Here is a 22,759-nt window from a genome sequence, read left to right as displayed (position 1 = left end):
CACTTAACTGTGTTTTTGTGGAAAAGTTGCAGTGATGGAATCACATAGAACAGTCTTTGGAGTTAGCAGTTCCCCTCGGTTTTACTTTGAAGGAGTTTTAGCATCTTTGAGCTTATTGCTTTGGTTTACCACTCAGATAGGCAACCCTTTGCTAAATCATTGCCCACAGTTAGTGAAAAATAAAATACATTTCTAGTTAGGAAATTACAAGTTGTTGTACAGTTATTTTTAATTGAAGAAAAGTTGTGGGCATCTTAAATAGTTAAAAATGATAACAAAGAGAACCTCCCGGTTAGATTAAAGCAGGAAACCACTGTGGTCTGTTAAACACACGTCTTCCTAATTCTATTTCTTCATCTCTGCAGTTACATATTTCAACACTCAATTTGAATTATCTCTAAGTGATTGCAGACTTAATTTGACAGATTCTGCTCATCACAATTCCTATATGTTAGTTACTTTTGAAAATAAATAAGAATCCATTTATCAGATATTATATCACTGACATCACAGGTTCTCCAGTTTTTTTGTAAAATTAATTCTTCGTCCACAGCGCCTTGCTCTCTTGACCACTCCCTCCACTGACCTACCGAAGACGAAGCAGGAACAGAAGAGGCAGCTGGCCATCTTCGCAGCAGACGGTAACAGCCTCCACCAGAAAGCGCCTGCCACTAAGGACGGCTACTTTCCTGTGGATGAAAAGGAGTCTAACTGTTAGAGACCAGAGGACAGCTCTCTCTACACTGTAAACCCGGATAAGTTCAGAATACTCAAAATATTTGTGGAAACCGATTACCTAAATATATTTAAGTTGGCGAACTAGTATTTTTAAGTCAATAGTTAACCCCTTAAGCTTCAGTGTACCGCCGGCGGTACACCTACTAATTTGCATAGGAATTTCAAGAATGTCCGACGGCTGCAAACACGATTATACAAACACTATACACCGATGGAAAGCTTAGATTCTCATGAATCCGCCGGTATAAACCACTTTCAGATGCGATTACCACAGCGGGTGAGAAAAACATTTGTCCGACAAAAACAAATATCCATCCATCCGTTCTCTATACACGGCTTCAACGCACACAGGCGCGACTCACATTTCCGGGTTTATTATTACACAAAAAAAAAAAGATTCCACAAAAAACGGCCATAATCCAACCTTTTACATCCAGATGACACAAGCCAGTAAACTATTTTATCCAAAACATGTCCTGAAGTCGGTATAAAATCCCCGAATCGGTCATTTTCAAGGAAATGCACCTCGCGATGCCCGTCCAATATTCCCTGTATTTTTCGTAATTTTTTTTATTTAAAAATAGAATATTAGCGATTTTTTGTACTGAAAACGGCTGGAATTGACTTTAGCTTAAAGGGTTAAGTAAAGATTACAATTTGCTCAAACTTAAAAAATTCCAATTTATTATTGTTGTATTTAAGTTCAGTGTACCTATAATTGTTGTATGCAGTTAAACTTTTGACTAAAAACTTAAAAATGTTTTGTCCTTTCTTTGTCCATTTTAAGTTTATTGAACCTAATTATATTAACATATGTATCTTACTCCCAACTTAATTATTTTTGTTTACCTAAACTTGAATTATTAAAACTCCAAACTCAAAGACTACAATTTTGCAGAGCATATGTTTCTTTTGAATAGCCTCGAAAAAAACACAAATCGTCAGCTGGTCAATTCTTTGTTTTATTTGTCAGTTTTTTTAGAACATGTAAGCAAAACTGTGTTTTTTAAAACCCACAGCAAGACAACTGTTGAATACTTAAAATTTCATTTGAACATATGAACTGTGGTAGTGGCTTTGTTTTCATAGTGAGACTGTGCAAATGTTTATCTCTGTACAACACCATAAGAAAGCTCACCACTGATCGTTTCACTGCTTGATTTGTAACAGCTCAAGTTCTCCAACACATACATATTAAAATGTACATTTTTAACCAACACTAACTTCAAACTTCAAATGTTTATCTCTGTACAACACCATAAGAAAGCTCACCACTGATCGTTTCAATGCTTGATTTGTAACAGCTCAAGTTCTCCAACACATACATATTAAAATGTACATTTTTAACCAACACTGTAACCTCAAACTTCAAATAGAGATAATACAAACATAATACTTAAGTCATAATATTTGAAACACTTCAGCATTAACACAACTGTATCGTATCAAAAACAAAACAGTGCAGACATGAGCACCTGAGGTAGCAGTGTTTCATCAAACAGAATCCAACTGCTGTAAAAGTTTTTTTTTCCTGCAACAAGTCATAAAAAGTGCAAAGCTGTGGTGCTGAAGTTCTCCTACAATCACTTGTTGGCACAAAGCCAACTCTTACTGGAGCAGGTCATTTTTTAGACCAAGCAGGCGGGGTTTTAGTGGCTTACCATCATCAAGGCCCATCACCACTTTTTGGATGAATGTAAAAGTATTGGTGAGTTTGCAGGGGTAGGCCAAATGCAGTGCATACATCAACCCAAATATCAGGGTAAATGCATCCGCGAACGTGGGGATACTCATCATCATCATGCTGTCTTCCACCGCAATGGAGAAGCTGTCCGGAGTGAAGGGGACCATTTCTGAGGTGCTCTCAGTGACCGTCATGACGAGGGCAACAGGAGTGTCTGTGATGTCTGGCTCGTCCCTCTCCTCGGCCTAAAACATGCATAAAATAAGGTTCACATATTTACTGAAAGGAACTAGATAAAGGATTTATATTAAAGATCATCTTTAGCTGTTGACTAAAATGTACAGTTAAGGATTTTCTGTTAAACTCAACAACTAGTACGCTACCCAAGGTATAATCCTTTTCAAAATTTTAAGACCAGTTAAAAAACTGCAAGAATTTATATTTTGCATTGTTGAATATTAAAAGTAGAGCTTCAAAATGCAAAAAGAAGAAATGGGAGTCAGACAAAAAATATTTGAGTAAACAATTTATTGCAAACTTTTAAACTGAAAGAGGCTGTTCATCAAAAGTTTAACCCTTTAAGCTTCAGTCAATTCCAGCCGTTTTCAGTACAAAAAAATCGCTAATATTCTATTTTTAAATAAAAAAAATTACGAAAAATACAGGGAATATTGGACGCACATCGCGAGGTGCATTTCCTTGAAAATGACCGATTCGGGGATTTTATACCAACTTCAGGACATGTTTTGGACAAAATAGTTTACTGGCTTGTGTTGTCTGGATGTAAAAGGTTGGATTATGGCCGGTTTTTGTGGAATCTTTTTTTCTGTGTGTAATAATAAACCCGGAAATGTGAGTCGCGCTGTGTGCGTTGAAGCCGTGTATAGAGAACGGATGGATGAATATTCGTTTTTGTCGGACAAATGTGTTTTTCTCACCCGCTGTGGTAATCACATCTGAAAGTGGCTTATACCGGCGGATTCATGTGAGTCTAAGCTTTCCATCGGCGTATAGTGTTTGTATAATCGTGTTTGCAGCCGTTGGACATTCTTGAAATTCCTATGCAAATTAGTAGGTGTACCGCCGGCGGTACACCTACGACGCACTGAAGCGTAAAGGGTTAAGACCACAGCCTTTAAAAGCCAAAATCTTTGCAAAAATGTGGATTCAGTGTCATTTTCTGTCAGGAATTTACACTGTCATGACCTCCTAATGGCCAAGACAAAAAAAGCTTTCCCTCTTGGAAAGCAGGCGGATTGTTGAGCTGCATAAGCACGGCCTCTGTCAGTGCACCACTACTGCTGAGGTTTGATGCAGGAAGACAGTCAATTTAAACTTCTTGAAGATCCTGAGGGTTATGCAACAAAAAAGTCAAGTGGTATACTCAAAAACATTTCACCGGCTCTGAGCCAGAGGATCCAATTGGCTGTTACCCAAGACACGAGACGATCATCAGCCCAATTTTAGATTGTTACTGGTGCAGTCTGCAGTCCAATAACCATCAGACGGCATCTGCCACAGAAGGCTGAAGAACAAAAAGGCCTCGACTCCTTACATCACAAAATTTCCCATTTGGAGTTTGAACCAGAGCCCCAAACATGGGAAACTGAAAGGGGGAAGAAAGTTTTATTCTCTGAGGAGAAAAAATGTGACCTTGATAGTCCCGATGGCGTCAAAGTTACTGTAATGACCAGGAGATCCACCTGAGATGTTCTCTGCAGAGCAGTACACCATCATGACCTGGGCTGCTTTTTCCTTCAATGGAACAATGGAGCTTCAGGCTGTGCAGCGATGTCAAACGACAGCTGGATAAGTGGAGATGTTGCAGGGGGCATCCCTCTTGACCGAGGTACGACAACATTTTCACCTCCCACACGATACCGATATCACAGCCTTGAGCATTGGCCGATACTGACATCCATCTGATAAAATATCAGCAGGAATCATACTTTTATTATTTTGTAGTACTGACTGTCAGAAAGGCTTGATCAAGAGAGATTATCTAAACAGAATAGTAGTCAGCAATAGTAGGCATGAGAAAAAAATGACCCATTTGTGATTAACCAATGGATTAAATAAATTTTAACCTTAAACAAAAGAATATACTACAATTAAATAAAAATAAATTAGAAGACCCTGAAAAATTAACACAATAAATCAAATAAAAAAAACATTTTTAAATTGCAAATGACCACTGTGAACCACAACTGAAATTTTTTTTAAAAATTGGATGGACTGCTTGTATCAGAGTGCAAAATCCGATATTTGTTTTTTTGCTGATATCGGACTGACATCCGGTATCAGTATTGGATCGGGACACCCCTAGACTGAGGACCTTTGTCTGCTGTGGTAATGACTGTTTTTGAACAGGATGCTGTAGTTCACAATGCCCACCTGGCAAAAGACTTTTTCCAGAGGAATAACATCACTCTTTTGAACCACCCTGCGTGTTTCCCTGATCTTAAGTCCAACTGAGAACATTTGGGGATGGGGGTGAGGGAAGTTTACAGAAATGGACATCAATTCCAGACAGTGGATGTCGTCTGTGAAGCCATTTTCACCACTTGGAGCAGTACTTCCACTAGCCTCCCAGAAACATTGACATCACGTAACACTTTTATGAGGTGATTAACAAGAATGGTGCAGCTACTCATTACCAAGCCATTTTTTAAACATTTTATTTCTATTTTAGGGGGTTTGCTTTTTTTAGCTATGGTCTTAAACGTTTGATCAGTTGATGAACAGCCTATTTCAGTTTAACCCTTTAAGCTTCAGTCAATTCCAGCCGTTTTCAGTACAAAAAAATCGCTAATATTGCATTTTTAAATAAAAAAAATTACGAAAAATACAGGGAATATTGGACGGGCATCGCGAGGTGCATTTCCTTGAAAATGACCGATTCAGGGATTTTATACCGACTTCAGGACATGTTTTGGACAAAATAGTTTACTGGCTTGTGTCGTCTGGATGTAAAAGGTTGGATTATGGCCATTTTTTGTGGAATCTTTTTTTTGTGTGTAATAATAAACCCGGAAATGTGAGTCGCGCTGTGTGCGTTGAAGCCGTGTATAGAGAACGGATGGATGAATATTCGTTTTTGTCGGACAAATGTGTTTTTCTCACCCGCTGTGGTAATCGCATCTGAAAGTGGTTTATACCGGCGGATTCATGAGAATCTAAGCTTTCCATCGGCATATAGTGTTTGTATAATTGTGTTTGCAGCCGTCGGACATTCTTGAAATTCCTATGCAAATTAGTAGGTGTACCGCCGGTGGTACACTGAAGCTTAAGGGGTTAATGGTTGTTTGCAATCAATTGCTTTCTCAAATATTTTCTGTCCCACTCCCATTTCTTCTTTTTGCATTTTGAAACTCTACTTAGAACATTCTTAAAAGTGCAAAACGTAAATGTTTGCAATTTTTCAACTGGTCTTAAAATTTTGATCAGGAGCGTATATGAATGCTACTTTCAAAATGGCTTCCAGAGTACCTCATTAACTAACCAGTCTGAAACCATTTTTTTACATGGCTTATTAAATGATACTTTGTAAAATCATTAAAAGAAGATGATCAATGACAATGTTAGGAGTATAACATAACTGGATTGTTCACATTTTATTATAGATTAGTTTATTCCTGTGAGCCTATTAATATGGTTTACTTACATTCCAAGTTTTGTAGAAATCTGGGTCACCTTCACACAGGTAGGCAGAAAGGGCCCAAAGAGCTGTGGTGCGTTTGATGTCAATATCCGGTATTTGCTGGAAGGACAAGACAAAAAATTGCACTAAGTACACATCCTGATCCACTGGATTTCTGTATATTATACCGTACTGCATATTCCACTACAGTGTAGGATTGGCCTTCTATGTGCCAAAGCCGTGACAGAAACAGAAATAGTGAAATTAAGTCTTTTCTATTCTTTGCGGATCTTGAACTAGACCAATTTGATATATAACTTACCTGATCATACAGCTGTAAGATGTTGCGCAGCGCTTCAGAAACCTTGCCAGTGCGTCCTGCTTTCTGTCTGTATATTGCCAGAAGTCGTGGTATATGCCGGTCAAGCTCTGAATGAAACTGGTTCCGAAGGTTTATGTTTGTGAGTCTATGGAATTCAGCATAAACCTTGAGGACAAAAAAACAACAACATAAGATCATAAAGAGTGCGGAGCATAAAGAGTGTGGAGACCAACATTAGATATGCCATTAGAATTTTTTATGATTTTTCTAGGCTTTTTCAAACAACAACTCTAGATTAAATATAATCATCCTGAATGTAATACTGTTATGATTACAGAACAATGGCAAATGCTTTGGGGTCCCTAATGAAAACAAAAACAAAATCAGGATTGACAAGTAGGGCAAAAACCATAAAAAAGGCAAATTGATTTACCTGAGCTTCCATCTGAAGGGCTGGCCATCTCTCCATGATGTCCTTTACTGGTGGATCTTCCTGGACAATCTCCCGACGACGAAGGGAAAAGGTTGTCTGCATCAACTTTTCGATTAGAATTTTGTTCTTCTCACTCTTTGCCATTTCTTGCACAATCTGCAGTCTCATTTCTTCCAGACTAGCCTGGTTTTCTCCGCGAGGCAAGTCTGGAAGGTAGTTCACTTCTGCTCGTCTGGCTCTTTTTATGTTGCAGTGGGGACTCTTTTTATCAGGGTTGTTCCTGCTTTTTTTGCCTGTGTTGACAGACACCTCCACACATCCTGATCTGGCTAACTTGGTGCGGTAATTTTCCATCTTAAACTTCAGGCTTACCTTCCAACCATACCATCCACTCACACTTCCATGCTCTTTAAGACATGGATGTGTTCTGACAAGAGCTTCAGCTGCTGCACCAACATCTCCGTCACTGGGATAGGCTTTGTAGACGTGCATTGCTGCAGCCATTGTCTCCAATATGTTGTGCTTCTGGGCCCTGTTTAATTTCACGGTCTTTCCAGATCTCTCGAATGCATTATTTCCCTCTGCAAGGACATGCTCCACTTCATAGGAAAAGGTAGGCACAGGGAAAACATCAGGCCAAGTCTTCAGGCGGTGGCTTACAGGCACATGAGGAAGGATGTCTGTGTCAGAACTTGCACAGGAGCTGGTGTCACTCTCTGATCTGACAACTCTTAATGTTGCCTTTTCTGGTAGCTCTCCAATATCAACCAGACAGCCGAGCTGGCCGTCAAAGTCAGGATCCTCGTACTGTAGTGTGAACTCAAAGTCCAGTCTTTCCTTGACTTTCTCTCTCAGAAGGTTTTTGAGCTCATCCACAGATTCTGGCCTTTCAGACAGGGTTACTTTCACAGCAACATCAGTAGAAAGGTAAACACGTAGCAGGAATCTGTTGGCTGCTGACATCATCTGGGGTTTAAATCCATGAAAGAGTCGAGAGAGAGAGAGAGAGAGAAAAAATTTACATGTAATCAGTGCATATAGTAACTGCAACAACTTGGTATTGAACTTTACACATCTGCAGGTCTTAACTGTGTAATTTTAAAGTCACAAACAATGTAATAATTTGGTCTTGACAAATGCATTGGGTGCACAAGTCTGGAATGTGGTCATGGAATCTGAACTATCAAGACTGGTTTCAATGCAGCAGTATGAATCGTTTTGGTGTCAACAGCAATTTTCCTGCAACACTGTAGGCAAAGAGGGGTGAGGTGTCATTGAGCTCAGACAGAGTATGGACAGTTATGGTCCCTGGGAAAAGTTCATATGATCTTAGGTGTTCAATGTAGCATGATTTATGTGCTTGGCAAAGCAATGTTACATCATTATTTACAAGGAGGATCTGTTCAATTTTGCTGAACTGTGGAAGTCCTCCCTCCTGTCCAACAGAAACAAACATGCCAGTGTTGTATGTTGTACCATTAATAACAACTTTGGTTGTGCTATAAATCACGCTGCTTTCTGTTTTTTGTTTGATATGTTCTTTAGCAACCTCAGGGAGTAGTGCAACACTGACAGAGGATACATTTGTCGTCTGCTGATGGGGTTTAAAGAATGAAGGTGCGCTGAGGTAGTATGCCACCATATGCTGATGCCTTGTTGCCAGTGTTTTCAACACATTTTTAAAGTTCTTTGTGTCTTGTACCACACGCTTGAAAAAGCAATGTTTGCCCTCAAATCTCATGGTCCAAAGATGGACAAGAGGACCAAAACAGTGAATAAGATGTGGATAGTGTTCGATAAAATGATGCTTGGGGCGCAGTCTGAACTCAGGAAAGACCTCCAAAAGCATTTGTCTGTGATCCTGTATTTTTGTCTGGAGATACTGGATGGATTCATCATTGAATGCAGGAGAGAGCACCAGCTCCACAATCTCTTTCAAATCCATCAGTATAGTCCAAGCATTATCTCCCTCAGGAACTGTATTACCTATTAGCAATGGAAGTAGTCTTAACAATGTGCCATTCTCATGGCCATTACCACCAATGGTCTTCTTTGCAGCAAAGTTCTTTGAGATCGGTTTTGGTTTGTCAGTCTTGTCTGCATGTTGGTATGGAAATGACAAAATCTTTCTGTTTAAATGGTCAAGTGTAAAATACTTGAGTCGAATCATCTCCTGGATACACAGTGCCAACTCCACGGGTACAATGCCCTCAAACAGATCGTGGAGGACATCAGGTGGAAAACCAGTGATGGTATGAAAATACTGCAAACTCTGTCTTAGGATACACTCTCCTTTGACACCAAACTGACTTTCCACATTGCCCTGAAGAACATTTTGCACATTACTGTCATGACCAGCTTTTGTTCTCAAACTAAATTCACCATCCTCAACATTATGAGACTGAATCAAGTCTCTTGTAGCATTGCAAAATCTACAAATATAACCTGAACTGAAGGACTGTGCAAAGCCTGCTAACGCATGAGCTGCCAAGTTATCAGAAACAACACAAAAGACAGTAACCCGAACTGACTTGACAAGACACTCAATAAATACACCATCTTGTTCAAGAGTGTGCAAGTCTTGTATCAAAGGACCAAGTGCTCTTTCATAGCCACACTTCTGAAGATCAGGTACCTTGCATTGTGCTGCAAGCTGAATCACATGCAATGCTGATCGATATTTACATGGTAGATCGGCAAACACCCAATATAACGAGCATAGTTTGTGTATTTTTCTTGAAGTGCCCAGAGGATTTGCAATTTCAGTGTCATCAATGTACAAAATTAATGGCAATGAAAGCGCTGGAGAATTCAACAAACTATTTTCTTGGAAAAATGAGCCATCATGATGGCTCTCAAACTGGCCTTTTTCCGAGAGCTTAGTTTCCTTGATTTTGTCAACGATGTCAGTATGTTTAAACATTTCCTGGATCATCTGTAGTATCGGGACATAAACTACTTTGCACCCAGGCTGTACCTCATACTGCACTGGCATTACCACAGGGAAGTTTTTTCAACAAAAGTCTTCCTGCGTTTTCTTGTGGACAACTCCTGCCCCTTTGCAGTGCTACTTGCAAATATATTGGAATCCCTAACAGAGTTCACCAAATCATTTAACATGGCTACAGTAGGAGAGATTTGATAACTCTGTAGTACCTCTTGAATACTTTCTTTTACAAGAGGCTGTGACAAGATAAATATCTCAGTCAAATGATCAACAATCTCCTGAGTTGCAACGTCAGACACATGAAGTACAGTTTGCATTTTGAGGAACAAGGAGGCCAAGTTATGGTGTAACTGGGCTCTTAACTGGTTTGTATCACATGGAGTGTCAGCCTCAAAAAATGTTAATGTGTCTTCATGCTGACTCTCTAAAGGATCCTCATCACTGGGGCCAGGAGTGCCCATGACAGGGGGTCTACCCTTTTCTATTGACACAATGTCATCACAAAAATCTAAGCTACCTGCATGTGCCCTACTTTTGTGTGCATTAAAGGATGAATAGACATTTGTTTGGTAGCTACAGTTTTTAAATGGGCATTTAACATTTTCATGTTTTTTAAGTGTCCCCTTAAATGACTGAACAGTGTCGCTTCAGAGAAGGGTTGTTTAGAGTTACATAAGTGACAGGTAAAAAAGGAACGTCCAACATGTAATTCTTCACTAGCACTTGTGCTACATGTGTCTTTGTGAGCTCGTGACAGGTGTATTTTCAAAGCATTGAATGACAGAAATGTGCAAATGCAAGACTCATACAGACATGGCAAAGGACTAATACTTGAGTAGAGGCTATGCTTCAAATGGTAGTGCCTGAATAACTGTGCTCTGGTGTCTGAAGAGACCGCACACAAGCTGCACTTCCACTCCATCATCTGAATCTTATCATTTCACTTCAAATACAGATTCAGTTTGACAATAACTTTCAACTAATTCTTTAATCCAGCTTGATTTAAAACATTGGATGAAAAAAAAAATCTTAGTCTTCCTATGTGAATTTTATGTCTAGACTACTGCTTGGATTACCATAAAAGGTCAGCGTTTCCCAGTGCTGCCAATTATTTGTTTCTGTGGGGAAAAAAAAGATAGAATTTGTTATGATGCACCATAAACAATATCATTGCATCTTTTCAGACTAATCTTACATGATAGTTTAACATAAAGATCATAGTGTTGCCATGGAATACCAATAAAGAACATATTTTAACATGGATAGTCTTACAAACAACTTTGCTATGAATTGGGTATACATAGGTCAGAGTGGCTCTGGATCATCTGGAGAGTGGAGAAATAAAGTAATGCTACTTATCTTGCTGTACACACATCACAAACAGCTTAACCCGTGTTTTTGCCTGTGCTCTATCACTCTCCTGTTTAGCTTTCTTCTGCTCTGACGTCCTTTTTCTAAAAGTCCAGCTCCAGTGTCCAACATTACTATAAAATTATTCTAAGAAATCCCTCTCAGCAGAGAAAAACACAGATGTCTCTTCTCACTACTAAACTTTGCCAGCCCACGAGGTGTTGTCATAGTGACCAAGTGCCATAAATCAATCCATCCAACCAAATCAGAAAGCTGTGAAATAGCATTTGGAAATAACCTTCACTGTCGCTTATAATATTATTCTAAGTTGTGAATTATAATCAGGCATATATCGCAAAGTGACACTTTTTTAAGACTGCTTAGAAAGTCCTCACAGCCCCTTAAAAATTGTTACACATTAATCTTAGACATATTAACAAAAAATACAACAGCTGATGTGACTTACCAAAAAAGTACTTCTGACAAGGGCAAAGACTGTTGGGACAAAACAGATAAATATTATAAATTAGAGCATTTTTTAGAGAGGGCAAAGAAAATTCCCATAAATATTTTGATCCTTCGGAAAGATGCAAAGGGCTGCATCATATGTGTCAAATATGGGCTTGGCATCATCACAGACAAACAGCATCATGTTATAATTGACACCAATTCAAGTTCTCACATAACTCAGCATAAAAGAGGCTCTCCTACAGGGTAAAAGCTACGCTGAATAAAATAAAATGAACTGCAAAAAAATGATCAAACTCAGAGAATAAAACCTATGTCACAAGAATGTTACAGTAGATTTAAAGACATCTATGTCATCAAAAGTTTAGATAAACCACGTAAGGTGCACCAATGGACTTCTAACTACTTCAGTAATGTTTGTAATGAGATATTTCCCTCTGAAAAAAACAACAAAGGGCAACTATTTCTAGCATAAGAGAGAAACAACTCCTTGTGTCATCAAAAAGTGATGCATTGAAAAATGTCTGCAGTCAAACAAGGGCCCTCTATCGATTTTGCCTAATCTGGTGCAGATCTGTATGCAGATCTGTATGCAGAATCAAGCTTATTATAATATTTACATGTGATTTATGAAACATACTTACATATCTGATCAGGTATTGACAAATATTGCAGTTAAGAACTAGAAAAGCACTCGGAGAGCGCATACCTCCGCCATGCCGTGTGTCTGTTTGTTTGTCTGTCCGTGTGTGTGTGTGTGTGTGTGTGTGTGTGTGTGTGTGTGTGTGTGTGTGTGTGTGTGTGTGTGTTTGTCTGTTAACAGCATAACTCAAAAAGTCATGGACGGATTTTCACCAAATTTTTACAGGATGTCCGGAAGAGCAAAAGTAACAATCGATTAGATTTTGGAGGTGATCCGGATCACCGTCTGGATCCAGGATTTTTTTGAAGGTCGAAGGACAATTGAGAGATGGCCGCCAGGCCATCTCTCAATTGTCCTTCGACCTTCAAAAAAAAAAAAAAAACCTGGATCCTCATTCATCAACTCTTCAAAGTACTCTTTCCATCTTCCCATCACACTATTGGCATCTGTCAACACACTTCCATCCTTATCCTTTATCACCCTAACCTGCTGCACGTCCTTCCCATCTCTGTCTCTCTGCCTTGCCAACCTATACAGATCAGTCTCTCCCTCCTTACTGTCCAACCTAGAATACAAGTCATCATAAGCCCCTTGTTTGGCCTTTGCCACCTCTACTTTCACCTTAAGCTGCATCTCCCTGTACTCCTGTCTACTCTCTTCAGTCCTCTCAGTGTCCCACTTCTTCTTAGCTAACCTCTTTCTCTGGATCCACTCCTGCACCTCCTCATTCCACCACCAAGTCTCCTTATCTCCTTTCCTTCCAGATGACACACCAAGTACTCTCCGACCTGTCTCCCTGATCACATTTGCTGTAGTTGTCCAGTCATCTGGAAGCACCTCCTGACCATCCAAAAGCCTGTCTCAACTCTTTCCTGAAAGTCATACAACACTCTTCCTTTTTCAGCTTCCACCATTTGGTCCTCTGCTCTGCCTTTGCCCTCTTCATCTTCTTCACCACCAGGGTCATCATACACACCACCATCCTATGCTGTCTGGCTACACTCTCATCTACCACTACTTTTCAGTCACTGATCTTCAGATTACACCGTCTACACAAGATGTAGTCTACCTGTGTGCTCCTATCTCCACTCTTATAGGTCACCCTATGTTCCTGCCTCTTCTGGAAGAAAGTATTCACTATAGCCATTTCCATCCTTTTTGCAAAGTCAACCACCATCTGTCCTTCTGCGTTCCTCTCCTGGATACCAAACCTGTCCATGACCTCCTCATCATCTCTGTTTCCTGCACCAACATGTCCATTGAAGTCTGCACCAATGACAACTCTCTCACTTCTAGGGATACTCTGCATCACTTCATCAAGGTCCAACCAGAATTTCTCCTTCTCCTCCAGCTCACATCCTACCTGTGGAGCATACCCACTAACAACATTGAACATCACACCTTCGATTTCTAGCTTCAGGCTCACCACTCGATCTGACACTCTTTTTACCTCCAGGACATTCCTAACAAACTCCTCCTTCAAGATAACTCCTACTCCATTTCTCTTCCTATCTACACCACGATAGAACAACTTGAACCCTGCTCCTAAACTTCTAGCTTTACTACCTTTCCACCTGGTCTCCTGGATACACAGTATGTCCACCTTCCTCGTCTGCATCATGTCAACCAGCTCTCTACCTTTTCCTGTCATAGTTCCAACATTCAAAGTCCCTACTCTCAGTCCTAGACTCTTGGTGTTCCTCTTCTCTCTCTTCCTATGAACACACCTTCCTTCCCTCCTTCTTCGACCAACAGTCGTCCATTTTCCACCGGCACCCTGTAGGTCGACAGCACCGATGGCGGTCGTTGTTAACCCGGGCCTCAACCGATCCGGTATGGAAGTCATACATTTGATTCGCATGTTTGATTTGGCCAAAGTTTTACGTCGGATGTCCTTCCTGACACAACCCTCTGTATTTATCCGTGCTTGGGACCGGCAGAATAAGACACTGGCTTGTGTCCCCTTGCGGCTACATGGTTCAGCTGGTCATATTTAAGATATACAGGGACACATTATGGGGAAAAAAGACTTCTGTGCTGCAGACTAAAAAGATACCAACAGAGGATGAAAGAAATGAAGCTGTTATTTGGCAGACTGAAAAATGGTGCAAGTTAGTTAGCTCACATACAATCTAACTCTGAATGATGTTTCAAAACACAGACTCTAGTAGTGGGCAAAACTCAATTATAATCTTCTGACAAGTTAACAAAAAAAAAGAGACAAAAATTAGTAGTGTTTTGAGATAAAATCTCTACCACAAAATTGCAACAGGTTGATTTAAGGTCTTAAGTATGGGGTTATGGCAATTTTTTTATAAGGAGTTATTTTATGAATAAATAAAAATTTCAAACCCAAACTTTTAATATTGTCAGTAACAATTTTAAACTTTTAAACAGGCTACAGTCAATCTTAATCTTTTCTTAAAATAGTAACAGCTACATAACAAGGGAAAACACCACACTTTGTTTACATAATAATCTTGCATTATGTTCCCAAACAAAATTCAAGCATTGACATAACTTACAGCTACTAATAAGCAATGATCTCCGGAGGATCAGACGAATCTGTTGAGTATAAAACAAAATATTACTCCATGTGGTTAGATTATCATAGTGTTATTCTCACTAGCACACATTTCTCAACAAAATAAAGGCCAATTTCTGATTTCACTATCAACAATCTGATATTTTTTTAACAGGCTATGTGCAAAAGTATAGTTAAGGAAACATCCCAGAAGTCAATCATGCATTACCATCTTTTCATTTCATTTTTGCTGAGTATTTTTTCAACTCTTTACTGAGTAAAGAGTTGAAAAAATTGACAGGTCAGTTGACTATTTTGGATGAAGACAAAAACTCATTCACTAGTTGATCTTTAGACAGATCACAGCCATAAATATACACACATTTAATTCAAAGAAAAATGTGGCAAAAATTGCATTTCTGATGCATCTATCTACTGTACGAATTTACAAATATGCCACTTACATAAATTTTAAAAATGCACTTGTCAGGTGAGTCAATTATAGGAATTTGAAAACACCTGCACACAAATCTGGGAAAATTCACACACTATTGATGTGTGTGATGGCAATCATTGTGAGTCTGTGTATCACCTACAATGAAATTACATCTGAAATAAAACTTTCAAGACTTAGAGGGTACTAATATGAAACTGTAGATTTCAAATCCATTTCTCTGAGACACTAAAAAAAATATGACGCACCTATACAAAATCATCTTTAAAAAATTTAATGTTTCACATGTAGGTTACCTTGATTCTGGATGTGCACCTCTTCGCATCCACTTCAGCCTTAAAGAAAAACAAATACAAGATTAAATCAAAACGGGCAGATATGATTAACTTAACCAATACTAAATATCCTAAAAATGTCTTTATTCCCAACTCACCAATGTGGTGTTATAAATGACCAAAACAGAGTATTTGCGATTTTAAAAGGTTATCTGGCAAAACAATCAAAACGTCAAAGCATATGAGGCGCGCACTACGGCTGTCAGTTTTCCTCAAACTCGAACAGTTTTCAAACATACACGCCCCCACCCCAGCAAAGAGCAGACCATGCCGAGAAAAACGCTGTCACACGGGTTAAACTCTTGATGAAGCACCGCTGCACTCGGCTGTACACCGTGGACGAAAGTCGACGGATGAGCCCGCAGATTTGATGGAGGGCACTGAGTAAACTTCTTGACACATAACCGACACATAGCCCAGTCTTTGAATTTAAGTTTGCCATCAGTTTACAACCACCTACCACACAGCGTTCCTCAGGTGTTTCAGTGCTGTTAATCATAGACATATATATGTCTGTAATGTTTGTGAGATTAATAAAGTCTATCTTATCTTATCTTAATGCCTGCTCGGACTGCAAACTCTTTGTTTACTGAGGTCAAGAGGGGCTGAGGGTCAAGCTGCGCAGACAGCGCCCTCTGTCGGATGAAACTGTACACTGCTCCGGGCGCCCTGATGTGCCGCTACACTCTACATTTTACACTCAAATATGTATTTACTATTCGGTTACAGATATATATCCCCATATCCAAACGGTCATTCTAATAGCGAATATCAGGTGACAGCCATAGCGCCCAGAGGTCTGCCCCCCCACACATACACCACCCCCACCCCGCCTGCCGAGGAAATGCACGTCGACTCACCGCTGTTCATGTCTTAACTGGCGGCTGGACTCAGAACGAAACGGCGTAATAGTGCAGGCGAAGTTAAAAAAAATGATACGACAATACAGCCACAGTAACAGAAAACACTTACTGAGGGTACTGTGCATATATGTGTATATATAATAGTGTTTCCTGTCCTATATGACCGACGCCGAAATTGCCGCCTGACTGGTCCGCGTCCAAAAAACAAAACAAAAACGGAAAGCACCAAGCCACCGGAGCTGTCATTTTTAACTCTGCGGGTCCGCCGGCTGCTCAACCCCGGTCTCCCCTGCTAGCTGGTCGGCTAACACCTGCCGCCGCTCGTCTGCCCGGGACAAACCGCGGCCCCCCGTTGGCCCTTGCCTACACACCCCACCGCCTCACAGCCATTTCAACCCAGGGGAAACACTGTATATAAGATATATAACATATGATAAGCATGCTTACCAGATGAGGACGCACAGTATGAAGATTAAAAACACGCTTAACACAAATTCCATTGACTGACAGAGATAGTTAGAGGCTAAACTTGGCATTGTTCACAGCTTAAACACGATGATGTTAAAGGAAAATGGCGGACTGCGCGGCGTGGGACGGTGAACTAACACTACGGCTTACATTTGAAACTTTCTACAAATATTTAGCATTAATGAATAAACTTTCGGTAGTTAAAACACAACCATTTAACACAATCATTATTAAATTAAATTAAGCAAAGCAGCTTTTTCATACTTCCAAATTACTCCACGTGCAGTCTCCATCCAGCAGACAAGTAGCCATTAGACTTTCAGAAAAACGTCAGTTTGAAGAGAGCGTCATGACGTCACTGTACGTCTCCTTATGTACTCGAAAGTAATAATTAAATTGGCTGTGTAAACTTACAAATGCTGGGTCAAGGAAACTTAAAACTGTATAAGGGGTTCAGAGAAAGAAAATATATTGAGTTCTGCTAACTAGATAACACATTTTAAGTACAGTGTAATCACTCTTTATAAGTCAGCAGTACTGTTCGGGTTTACAGTGTACAATACCTTTAGCAGACTTTAACAGTCAGCTCACCTGTATTTGCCTCCTTGCTGCTGGACCTTTCTCCTTTTTAAGGTGCCTTCAACGTACCGTATGATGGCAATAGCATTCATACTTCAAGATTTCCGCCCTTTTTTGGGAAGTTGGTTAACATCTCATTTGCCAGTGGCAGAGTACCATGTACATTTGAAAATGTGACAACTGTTGTTACACAGTGGCTAAGATTTTTACTTTTGATCATGTCTGCTTTCTAAGGAAGCATTTTCTTCTGTTATGGACATCTCTAATGTTCAGTTAGTTTGACATGACATTACAGTTACTTTCTTAAGTTTAACAGCTGTCTGCAACAGATGGAGCACAGGAAGTGACACGCGAGTGCACAGATCAGAAAAGTTCATCAAATCCATTTCTTCTTAAATCAATTTGCCTAATATAAACAGAATATAACTCTAGTGTGTATTCAGTTCTACCATCGTGCTGACAGCTTTGTTTCTACCATACAATAGAGAGCTACCATCTCAGGATGTAAAATATTCTAATAAAGTACATTCTTACAAAAATATACTAATAGCAAGTGCTTAAGAATACAAAAAATGGATGCTAAAATTTACACTTTGCTGAAACAACCACAAATCAGCTCATTTAAACTTCACTGGTTTTGTATTTCAAAACGATATTGTTGTGGTCATTGATTCCTCGTATGCTTTTTTGTCTCCTTTACTGGGCGTTGCAGATTCACATGGATATTTTACCTGCTTTATCAGTCTTCTGATTTTTGACATGAATTTAATTTAGTTGAGTTTTCCTTATCTCTAATGCACTGAACTGTATATTCAAAATAAAGTGTAAAGTGTGTGCGGAAGAAGGTTGTGTCACTTAGATAATATAAGCAGGGGTTGCTGGTTGAAGGGTTTCAGTCCAAAAAAAACAACATCTCGTCTGCCATCTCTTTTTCTGCTGTGTCATAAGAAACTTCATCCTGTGTTTCTTTAGATGTTGGAATGGAAATATGATCACGTATAGAGAACACTTTTAGATATATAACTTTTATACGCTAAAACTATTTTTTATGACTGAATAAAAATACCTTCATTTGAAACATGCATGGCTTATGTTTTGTACACATATACACATGTATACTATCCAGTACATGATGTTAAGTAAATCCTTGTGTTTGTCTTGATCAATGGAAAAAAATTTATTCTAGAAAATTTCATCCTCATTAAGAGTATAATCATATACTTTTTACAGAGTAAAAAGAGCAGTGCTTCCCAAATGACTGGAGCTTACAGTTACAGGTGTCTTTATACCACAGTCACCTGTTGTGCATCCACTGCACTCTTTTAATTGTGTAACTTATTGCATCTATGTTGGTTTCGCTGAATCACTTTCACTCCTTGATGCCCATTGTCACAAATTTGCAACATATCACTTTCATTCAGGCTGCAGCCAAGATAGCGTATCCATTCCCTCAATGCCGGTTTTTGCACATTCAATACGTACCTCAGAACCTTTTGCAAGCACTGGTTTCTCATAGGACCAGCCGGAGTGGGACCTAATTATTATATATCTGTTGTTATTGTTATATATCTATGTATCTATGTTCTATGTGTAATAGATAAATGAACAATCTCCACTTATTTTAGCATCACCTGGAAAGCAAAAACACACAAAAAATGTTTTTTTGTTTAATTGTAAATAAATTCAGGCGTCAAGAGGTTTTAAAGGGAGTAAATACACATGCAGTAACTTATTTTACATGTTATATTGGAATTTATTGACATTGCTTTGTTGAAGTCTGTTTTCACTTTGACATTAAAGAGTCTTTACTTGGACATTTTTGTCTTAAAATCTAAATTAGGTGGACCTTTATTCAGTGTTGAAAAGTAATTCAAGGGATAAACTTCCAAGAGGGATGAATATTTTTTACAGGCACTATAAATAATAGTGCCTTACCTTTATGTGATACCTTATTTTTCATTGTGTAATCTTCTTGCTAACTCTTTAGGCGTGTTACAGAGTATGTAAAATGTTTTGCTTCGCACATTTAGAGCATCGCAGTACAAAGTTACAACATGCACCATGGTCAGATGTAATACCTTTTATCTTGTGAATATGTAATTAATCAGCAAAACCGTAATAATTAACAATTGCAATTAATTAACTATTATTTACATATCTGAGAGATATTGCCTCATTAGTAACCGAGGTAAAAATATATGCAGCACATTGTAAAATAGGCATCACCTTGCAGTATGTATATGACTAGGTTCGATGCTACAGTTCATCTATAAATGTAGTCTATTGTATTGTTTTTGTAGTATACTATTGATTTTATCATTTACTGTCTGTGGAATACATTAAGTATTTTTTCTTTTGCATGTAAAATTCTTATGTTTATCAGTTTAAATCTATATATCCTCACAACTTCAAATCAGTAGGTCGTTTTATGGTGTCTCAGTCAACAGTGTGATTCTGGTATAAGTATGACAGGTGTTTAACTAAAACCTCCATACACACACACACACACACACACAAAATGTGAAATTATTTATAGTCAGGGAACCCAGGAGACGGTATGACAAGCAGAAAGCTTTGCTCTGTCATTTCTTCACATCTCAAAATACTGGAAATCCTTAGAAATATTAGGCATTGCTTGGGGTATTCACTTGTACTGTTTTGACAAGATTCAGTATGTGGTGCTGAAGTAAAATGTCACAATTTGACATATTTAGTGAAATAATTGTATCAGAATAATGTGACCTTGGTTGGAGTGCAGCTGAAGATGCTGGGATTTAATTATTTGTTTTATAATATAAAATGCTGCAATAAAATAGCAGTCAGTGTATGTGCTAATGATAGGATTTAAGGGTAATGCTAGGTATTAAAGCTTGATATTGGTACATGCAACAGCAGGCATTACTTGATTTAAAGCAGCCAATTAATCTGAAAGTAATTCTGCTTCACCTGGATGGCATGGAAAGCTTCGCTACTGTTTCGTTGCTACCGTCAGTTCTGTTCTTTTTGTATCAGTTCTGTTTTTTGTTTTTCCTTTCATCACACTTCAAAAGGATTCAAGATGGTGAAGTTTGTAGACCAACTCCCTGTGGAGAAAAGCTCTTTCTTCAACATAGCAGCACTGAACTCCTGATAGTTTAAAGAAATAGAGATATTTTAGAGATATAAAGATATTTTAAACTTAAATTCAAATATCAAATTATACAATATAAAATAACTAAGCTAAATAACTAAATAACTAAAATTAGATTATTGTATATATTAGGTCATTAAATCAATATGTACCACCTGGAGCTCAACGCTCAGAAGACAGTGGAGATAAGGATGGACTTCAGGAAAGCCCCAGCCCGATACAAAGTTCTACACTGCCATCATGAAGTCCATCCTCATCTCGTCCATCACAGTGCAGTCGCTGGGGCCACTGGCCGGGGACAGACACACTTCATATGTTTAGAAAATGAAATAATTCATAACTTCAAAGCTAATATTTAACATACTACAGCCTGAATTATAGTGTATTTACTATTTAATAGTCCCATAATTCCAGTATCCATCCACTCTCTATACACCGCTTTATCCTCACTAGGGTCACGGGGGGTGCTGGAGCCTATCCCAGCTGACTCGGGCGAAGGCAGGGGACACCCTGGACAGGTCGCCAGTCTGTCACAGGGCTACATATACAGACAAACAATCACACTCACATTGACACCTACGGACAATTTAGAGTAATCAATTAACCTCAGCATATTTTTGGACTGTGGGAGGAAGCCGAAGTACCCGGAGAAAACCCACGCATGCACAGGGAGAACATGCAAACTCCATGCAGAATGATCCCAGGCCCAGGCCAGGACGTGAACCAGGGACCTTCTTGCTGCAAGGCAAAAGTGCTAACCACTACTGCACTATGCAGCCTGTGTATGTGTGTGTGTATTTTAAATTCATTTACACAACTTCATAGGCTGCTTTCATGTTGGTATTATTATTTTTTTAATTATTATTATTTCTTTGAAAGTTTTTGTCCAAAGAGCCAAATTGCCACGATTTAGTGATAATCAATAAAAAGGGAAAATGTCCAACTGGGGTAAATAGTTCTTATACGCACTGTTAGCAACAACAGAAACATTTCTTCTTCACCTGTGAACATCCAGGAAATAGACATTGAAATTGTGGAATCTTACAAGTACCTAGATGTTTATTTGAGCAATAACCTGGACTGGACTGTTAACACCAACACACTCTATGAGAAAGGTCAGAACAGACTCCACCTGTTCAGGAAATTGAGGTTCTTCAGGGTGCAGGGAACACTTCTGAGGACCTTTTGTTATTCTGTGGTGGCATCAGCCATCTTGTGTGGAGTGGTCTGCTGGAGCAGCAGCGTTATGGCTGTAGACAGGAAGAGACTAAACAAAATGGTTAAGAAAGCCAGCTCTGTCCTGGGCTGCCCCCTTGACCCTGTGGAGGTGGTGGGAGACATGAGGATAATGTTGAGGCTTTTGTCTGTCATGGGGGACATTTCTCACGCCCTGCAGGAAACAGTAACATCACTGGGCAGCTCCTTCAGTGACAGACTGCTTCACCCACGATGTCTAAAGGAGAGATACTGCAGGTCCTTCCTTCCTGCTGCAGTCAGACTCTTCAATCAAGCCTGCTCCCAGTAGTTCAGTTCAGTATGAAAGCCCATTTCCACCACTTAAAAAAAACAAACAAAAACTTTGTATCTCATAATGATGAGATACAAAGTCGTAATAATGACTTTGTGTCTCATAATTATAAGAGAGTAAGTCATAATTATGAGACAAAAAGTCATAATTAGGAGACAGAAAGTCATAATTATGAGATAGTAGGTCAAAATGATGGTTTGCTATCTCATACTTATGAGATATCAAGTCATAATTATGAGATAGCAAGTCATAATTATGAAATATGAAGTCATAATTATGAGATAGTAAGTTATAACTATGGGATAGTAAGTCAAAATTATGACTTAGTATCTCATAATTATGAATTAGAAAGTCATAATTATGAGATAGTAAATCAAAATTATAAGTTTGTATCTCATAATTATGAGATAGTAAGTCACAAGTATGAGATAGTAAGTCATAATTATGAAGTTGTATAACATAATTATGAGATAGCGTGTGACTTTTTTTTTCCAAGTGGTGGAGACAGGCTTCCATCGCCCTGGTCCAGATGTGGTCTGCGGTCTGTCCGGGTCCGTGTTGTCCAGCAGGGGTCGCTGCAGTCGCTGTTCTCGATCCGTCACTGTTTACGGAAGTCCGAGTGACGTGTCACTGTCCACCGAAGCATTGTGGGA

General features: G+C 39.1%; 2 protein-coding genes and 1 long non-coding RNA gene across 4 annotated transcripts in view; 1 reads left to right on the top strand and 2 right to left on the bottom strand.

Moving 5' to 3' along the window:
- slc6a13 (solute carrier family 6 member 13) overlaps window positions 1-19,262 on the top strand; it is a 42,052-nt gene extending 22,790 nt beyond the window's left edge. Inside the window, exons 15-16 of one of the 2 annotated variants that reach the window (XR_007944100.1) lie at window positions 554-3,497; window positions 5,683-19,262. Coding sequence is in view for 1 of the 2 variants with exons in the window: in XM_022206521.2 (XP_022062213.2) it covers window positions 554-718 (165 nt within the window). In the remaining variant the exon portion in view is untranslated. Of the gene's footprint in view, window positions 1-553 lie in introns of both variants that reach the window. The other variant, XM_022206521.2, reaches the window with a different exon arrangement.
- LOC127535264 (uncharacterized) lies at window positions 2,347-6,953 on the bottom strand. Its single transcript, XM_051952804.1, has 4 exons — window positions 6,818-6,953; window positions 6,385-6,549; window positions 6,087-6,182; window positions 2,347-2,667 (listed from the first exon to the last, which is right to left on the bottom strand). Exons 1-4 carry the CDS (start codon window positions 6,917-6,919, stop codon window positions 2,347-2,349), a joined length of 684 nt encoding a protein of 227 aa, XP_051808764.1. The 5' UTR covers window positions 6,920-6,953.
- On the bottom strand, window positions 7,668-22,743 carry LOC127535265 (uncharacterized). Its single transcript, XR_007944101.1, has 6 exons — window positions 21,711-22,743; window positions 15,500-15,538; window positions 14,751-14,790; window positions 11,581-11,609; window positions 10,841-10,882; window positions 7,668-7,783 (listed from the first exon to the last, which is right to left on the bottom strand). It is a non-coding gene; the product is annotated as an uncharacterized LOC127535265 (long non-coding RNA).
- Window positions 22,744-22,759: the final 16 nt, after the last annotated feature.

Source organism: Acanthochromis polyacanthus, chromosome 8 (genome assembly GCF_021347895.1).
Source record: "Acanthochromis polyacanthus isolate Apoly-LR-REF ecotype Palm Island chromosome 8, KAUST_Apoly_ChrSc, whole genome shotgun sequence".
NCBI classification, from domain to species: Eukaryota; Metazoa; Chordata; class Actinopteri; family Pomacentridae; genus Acanthochromis; species Acanthochromis polyacanthus.
Note: the sequence above shows the minus strand (reverse complement) of the source record. Positions and strands in the feature narration are given on the sequence as shown.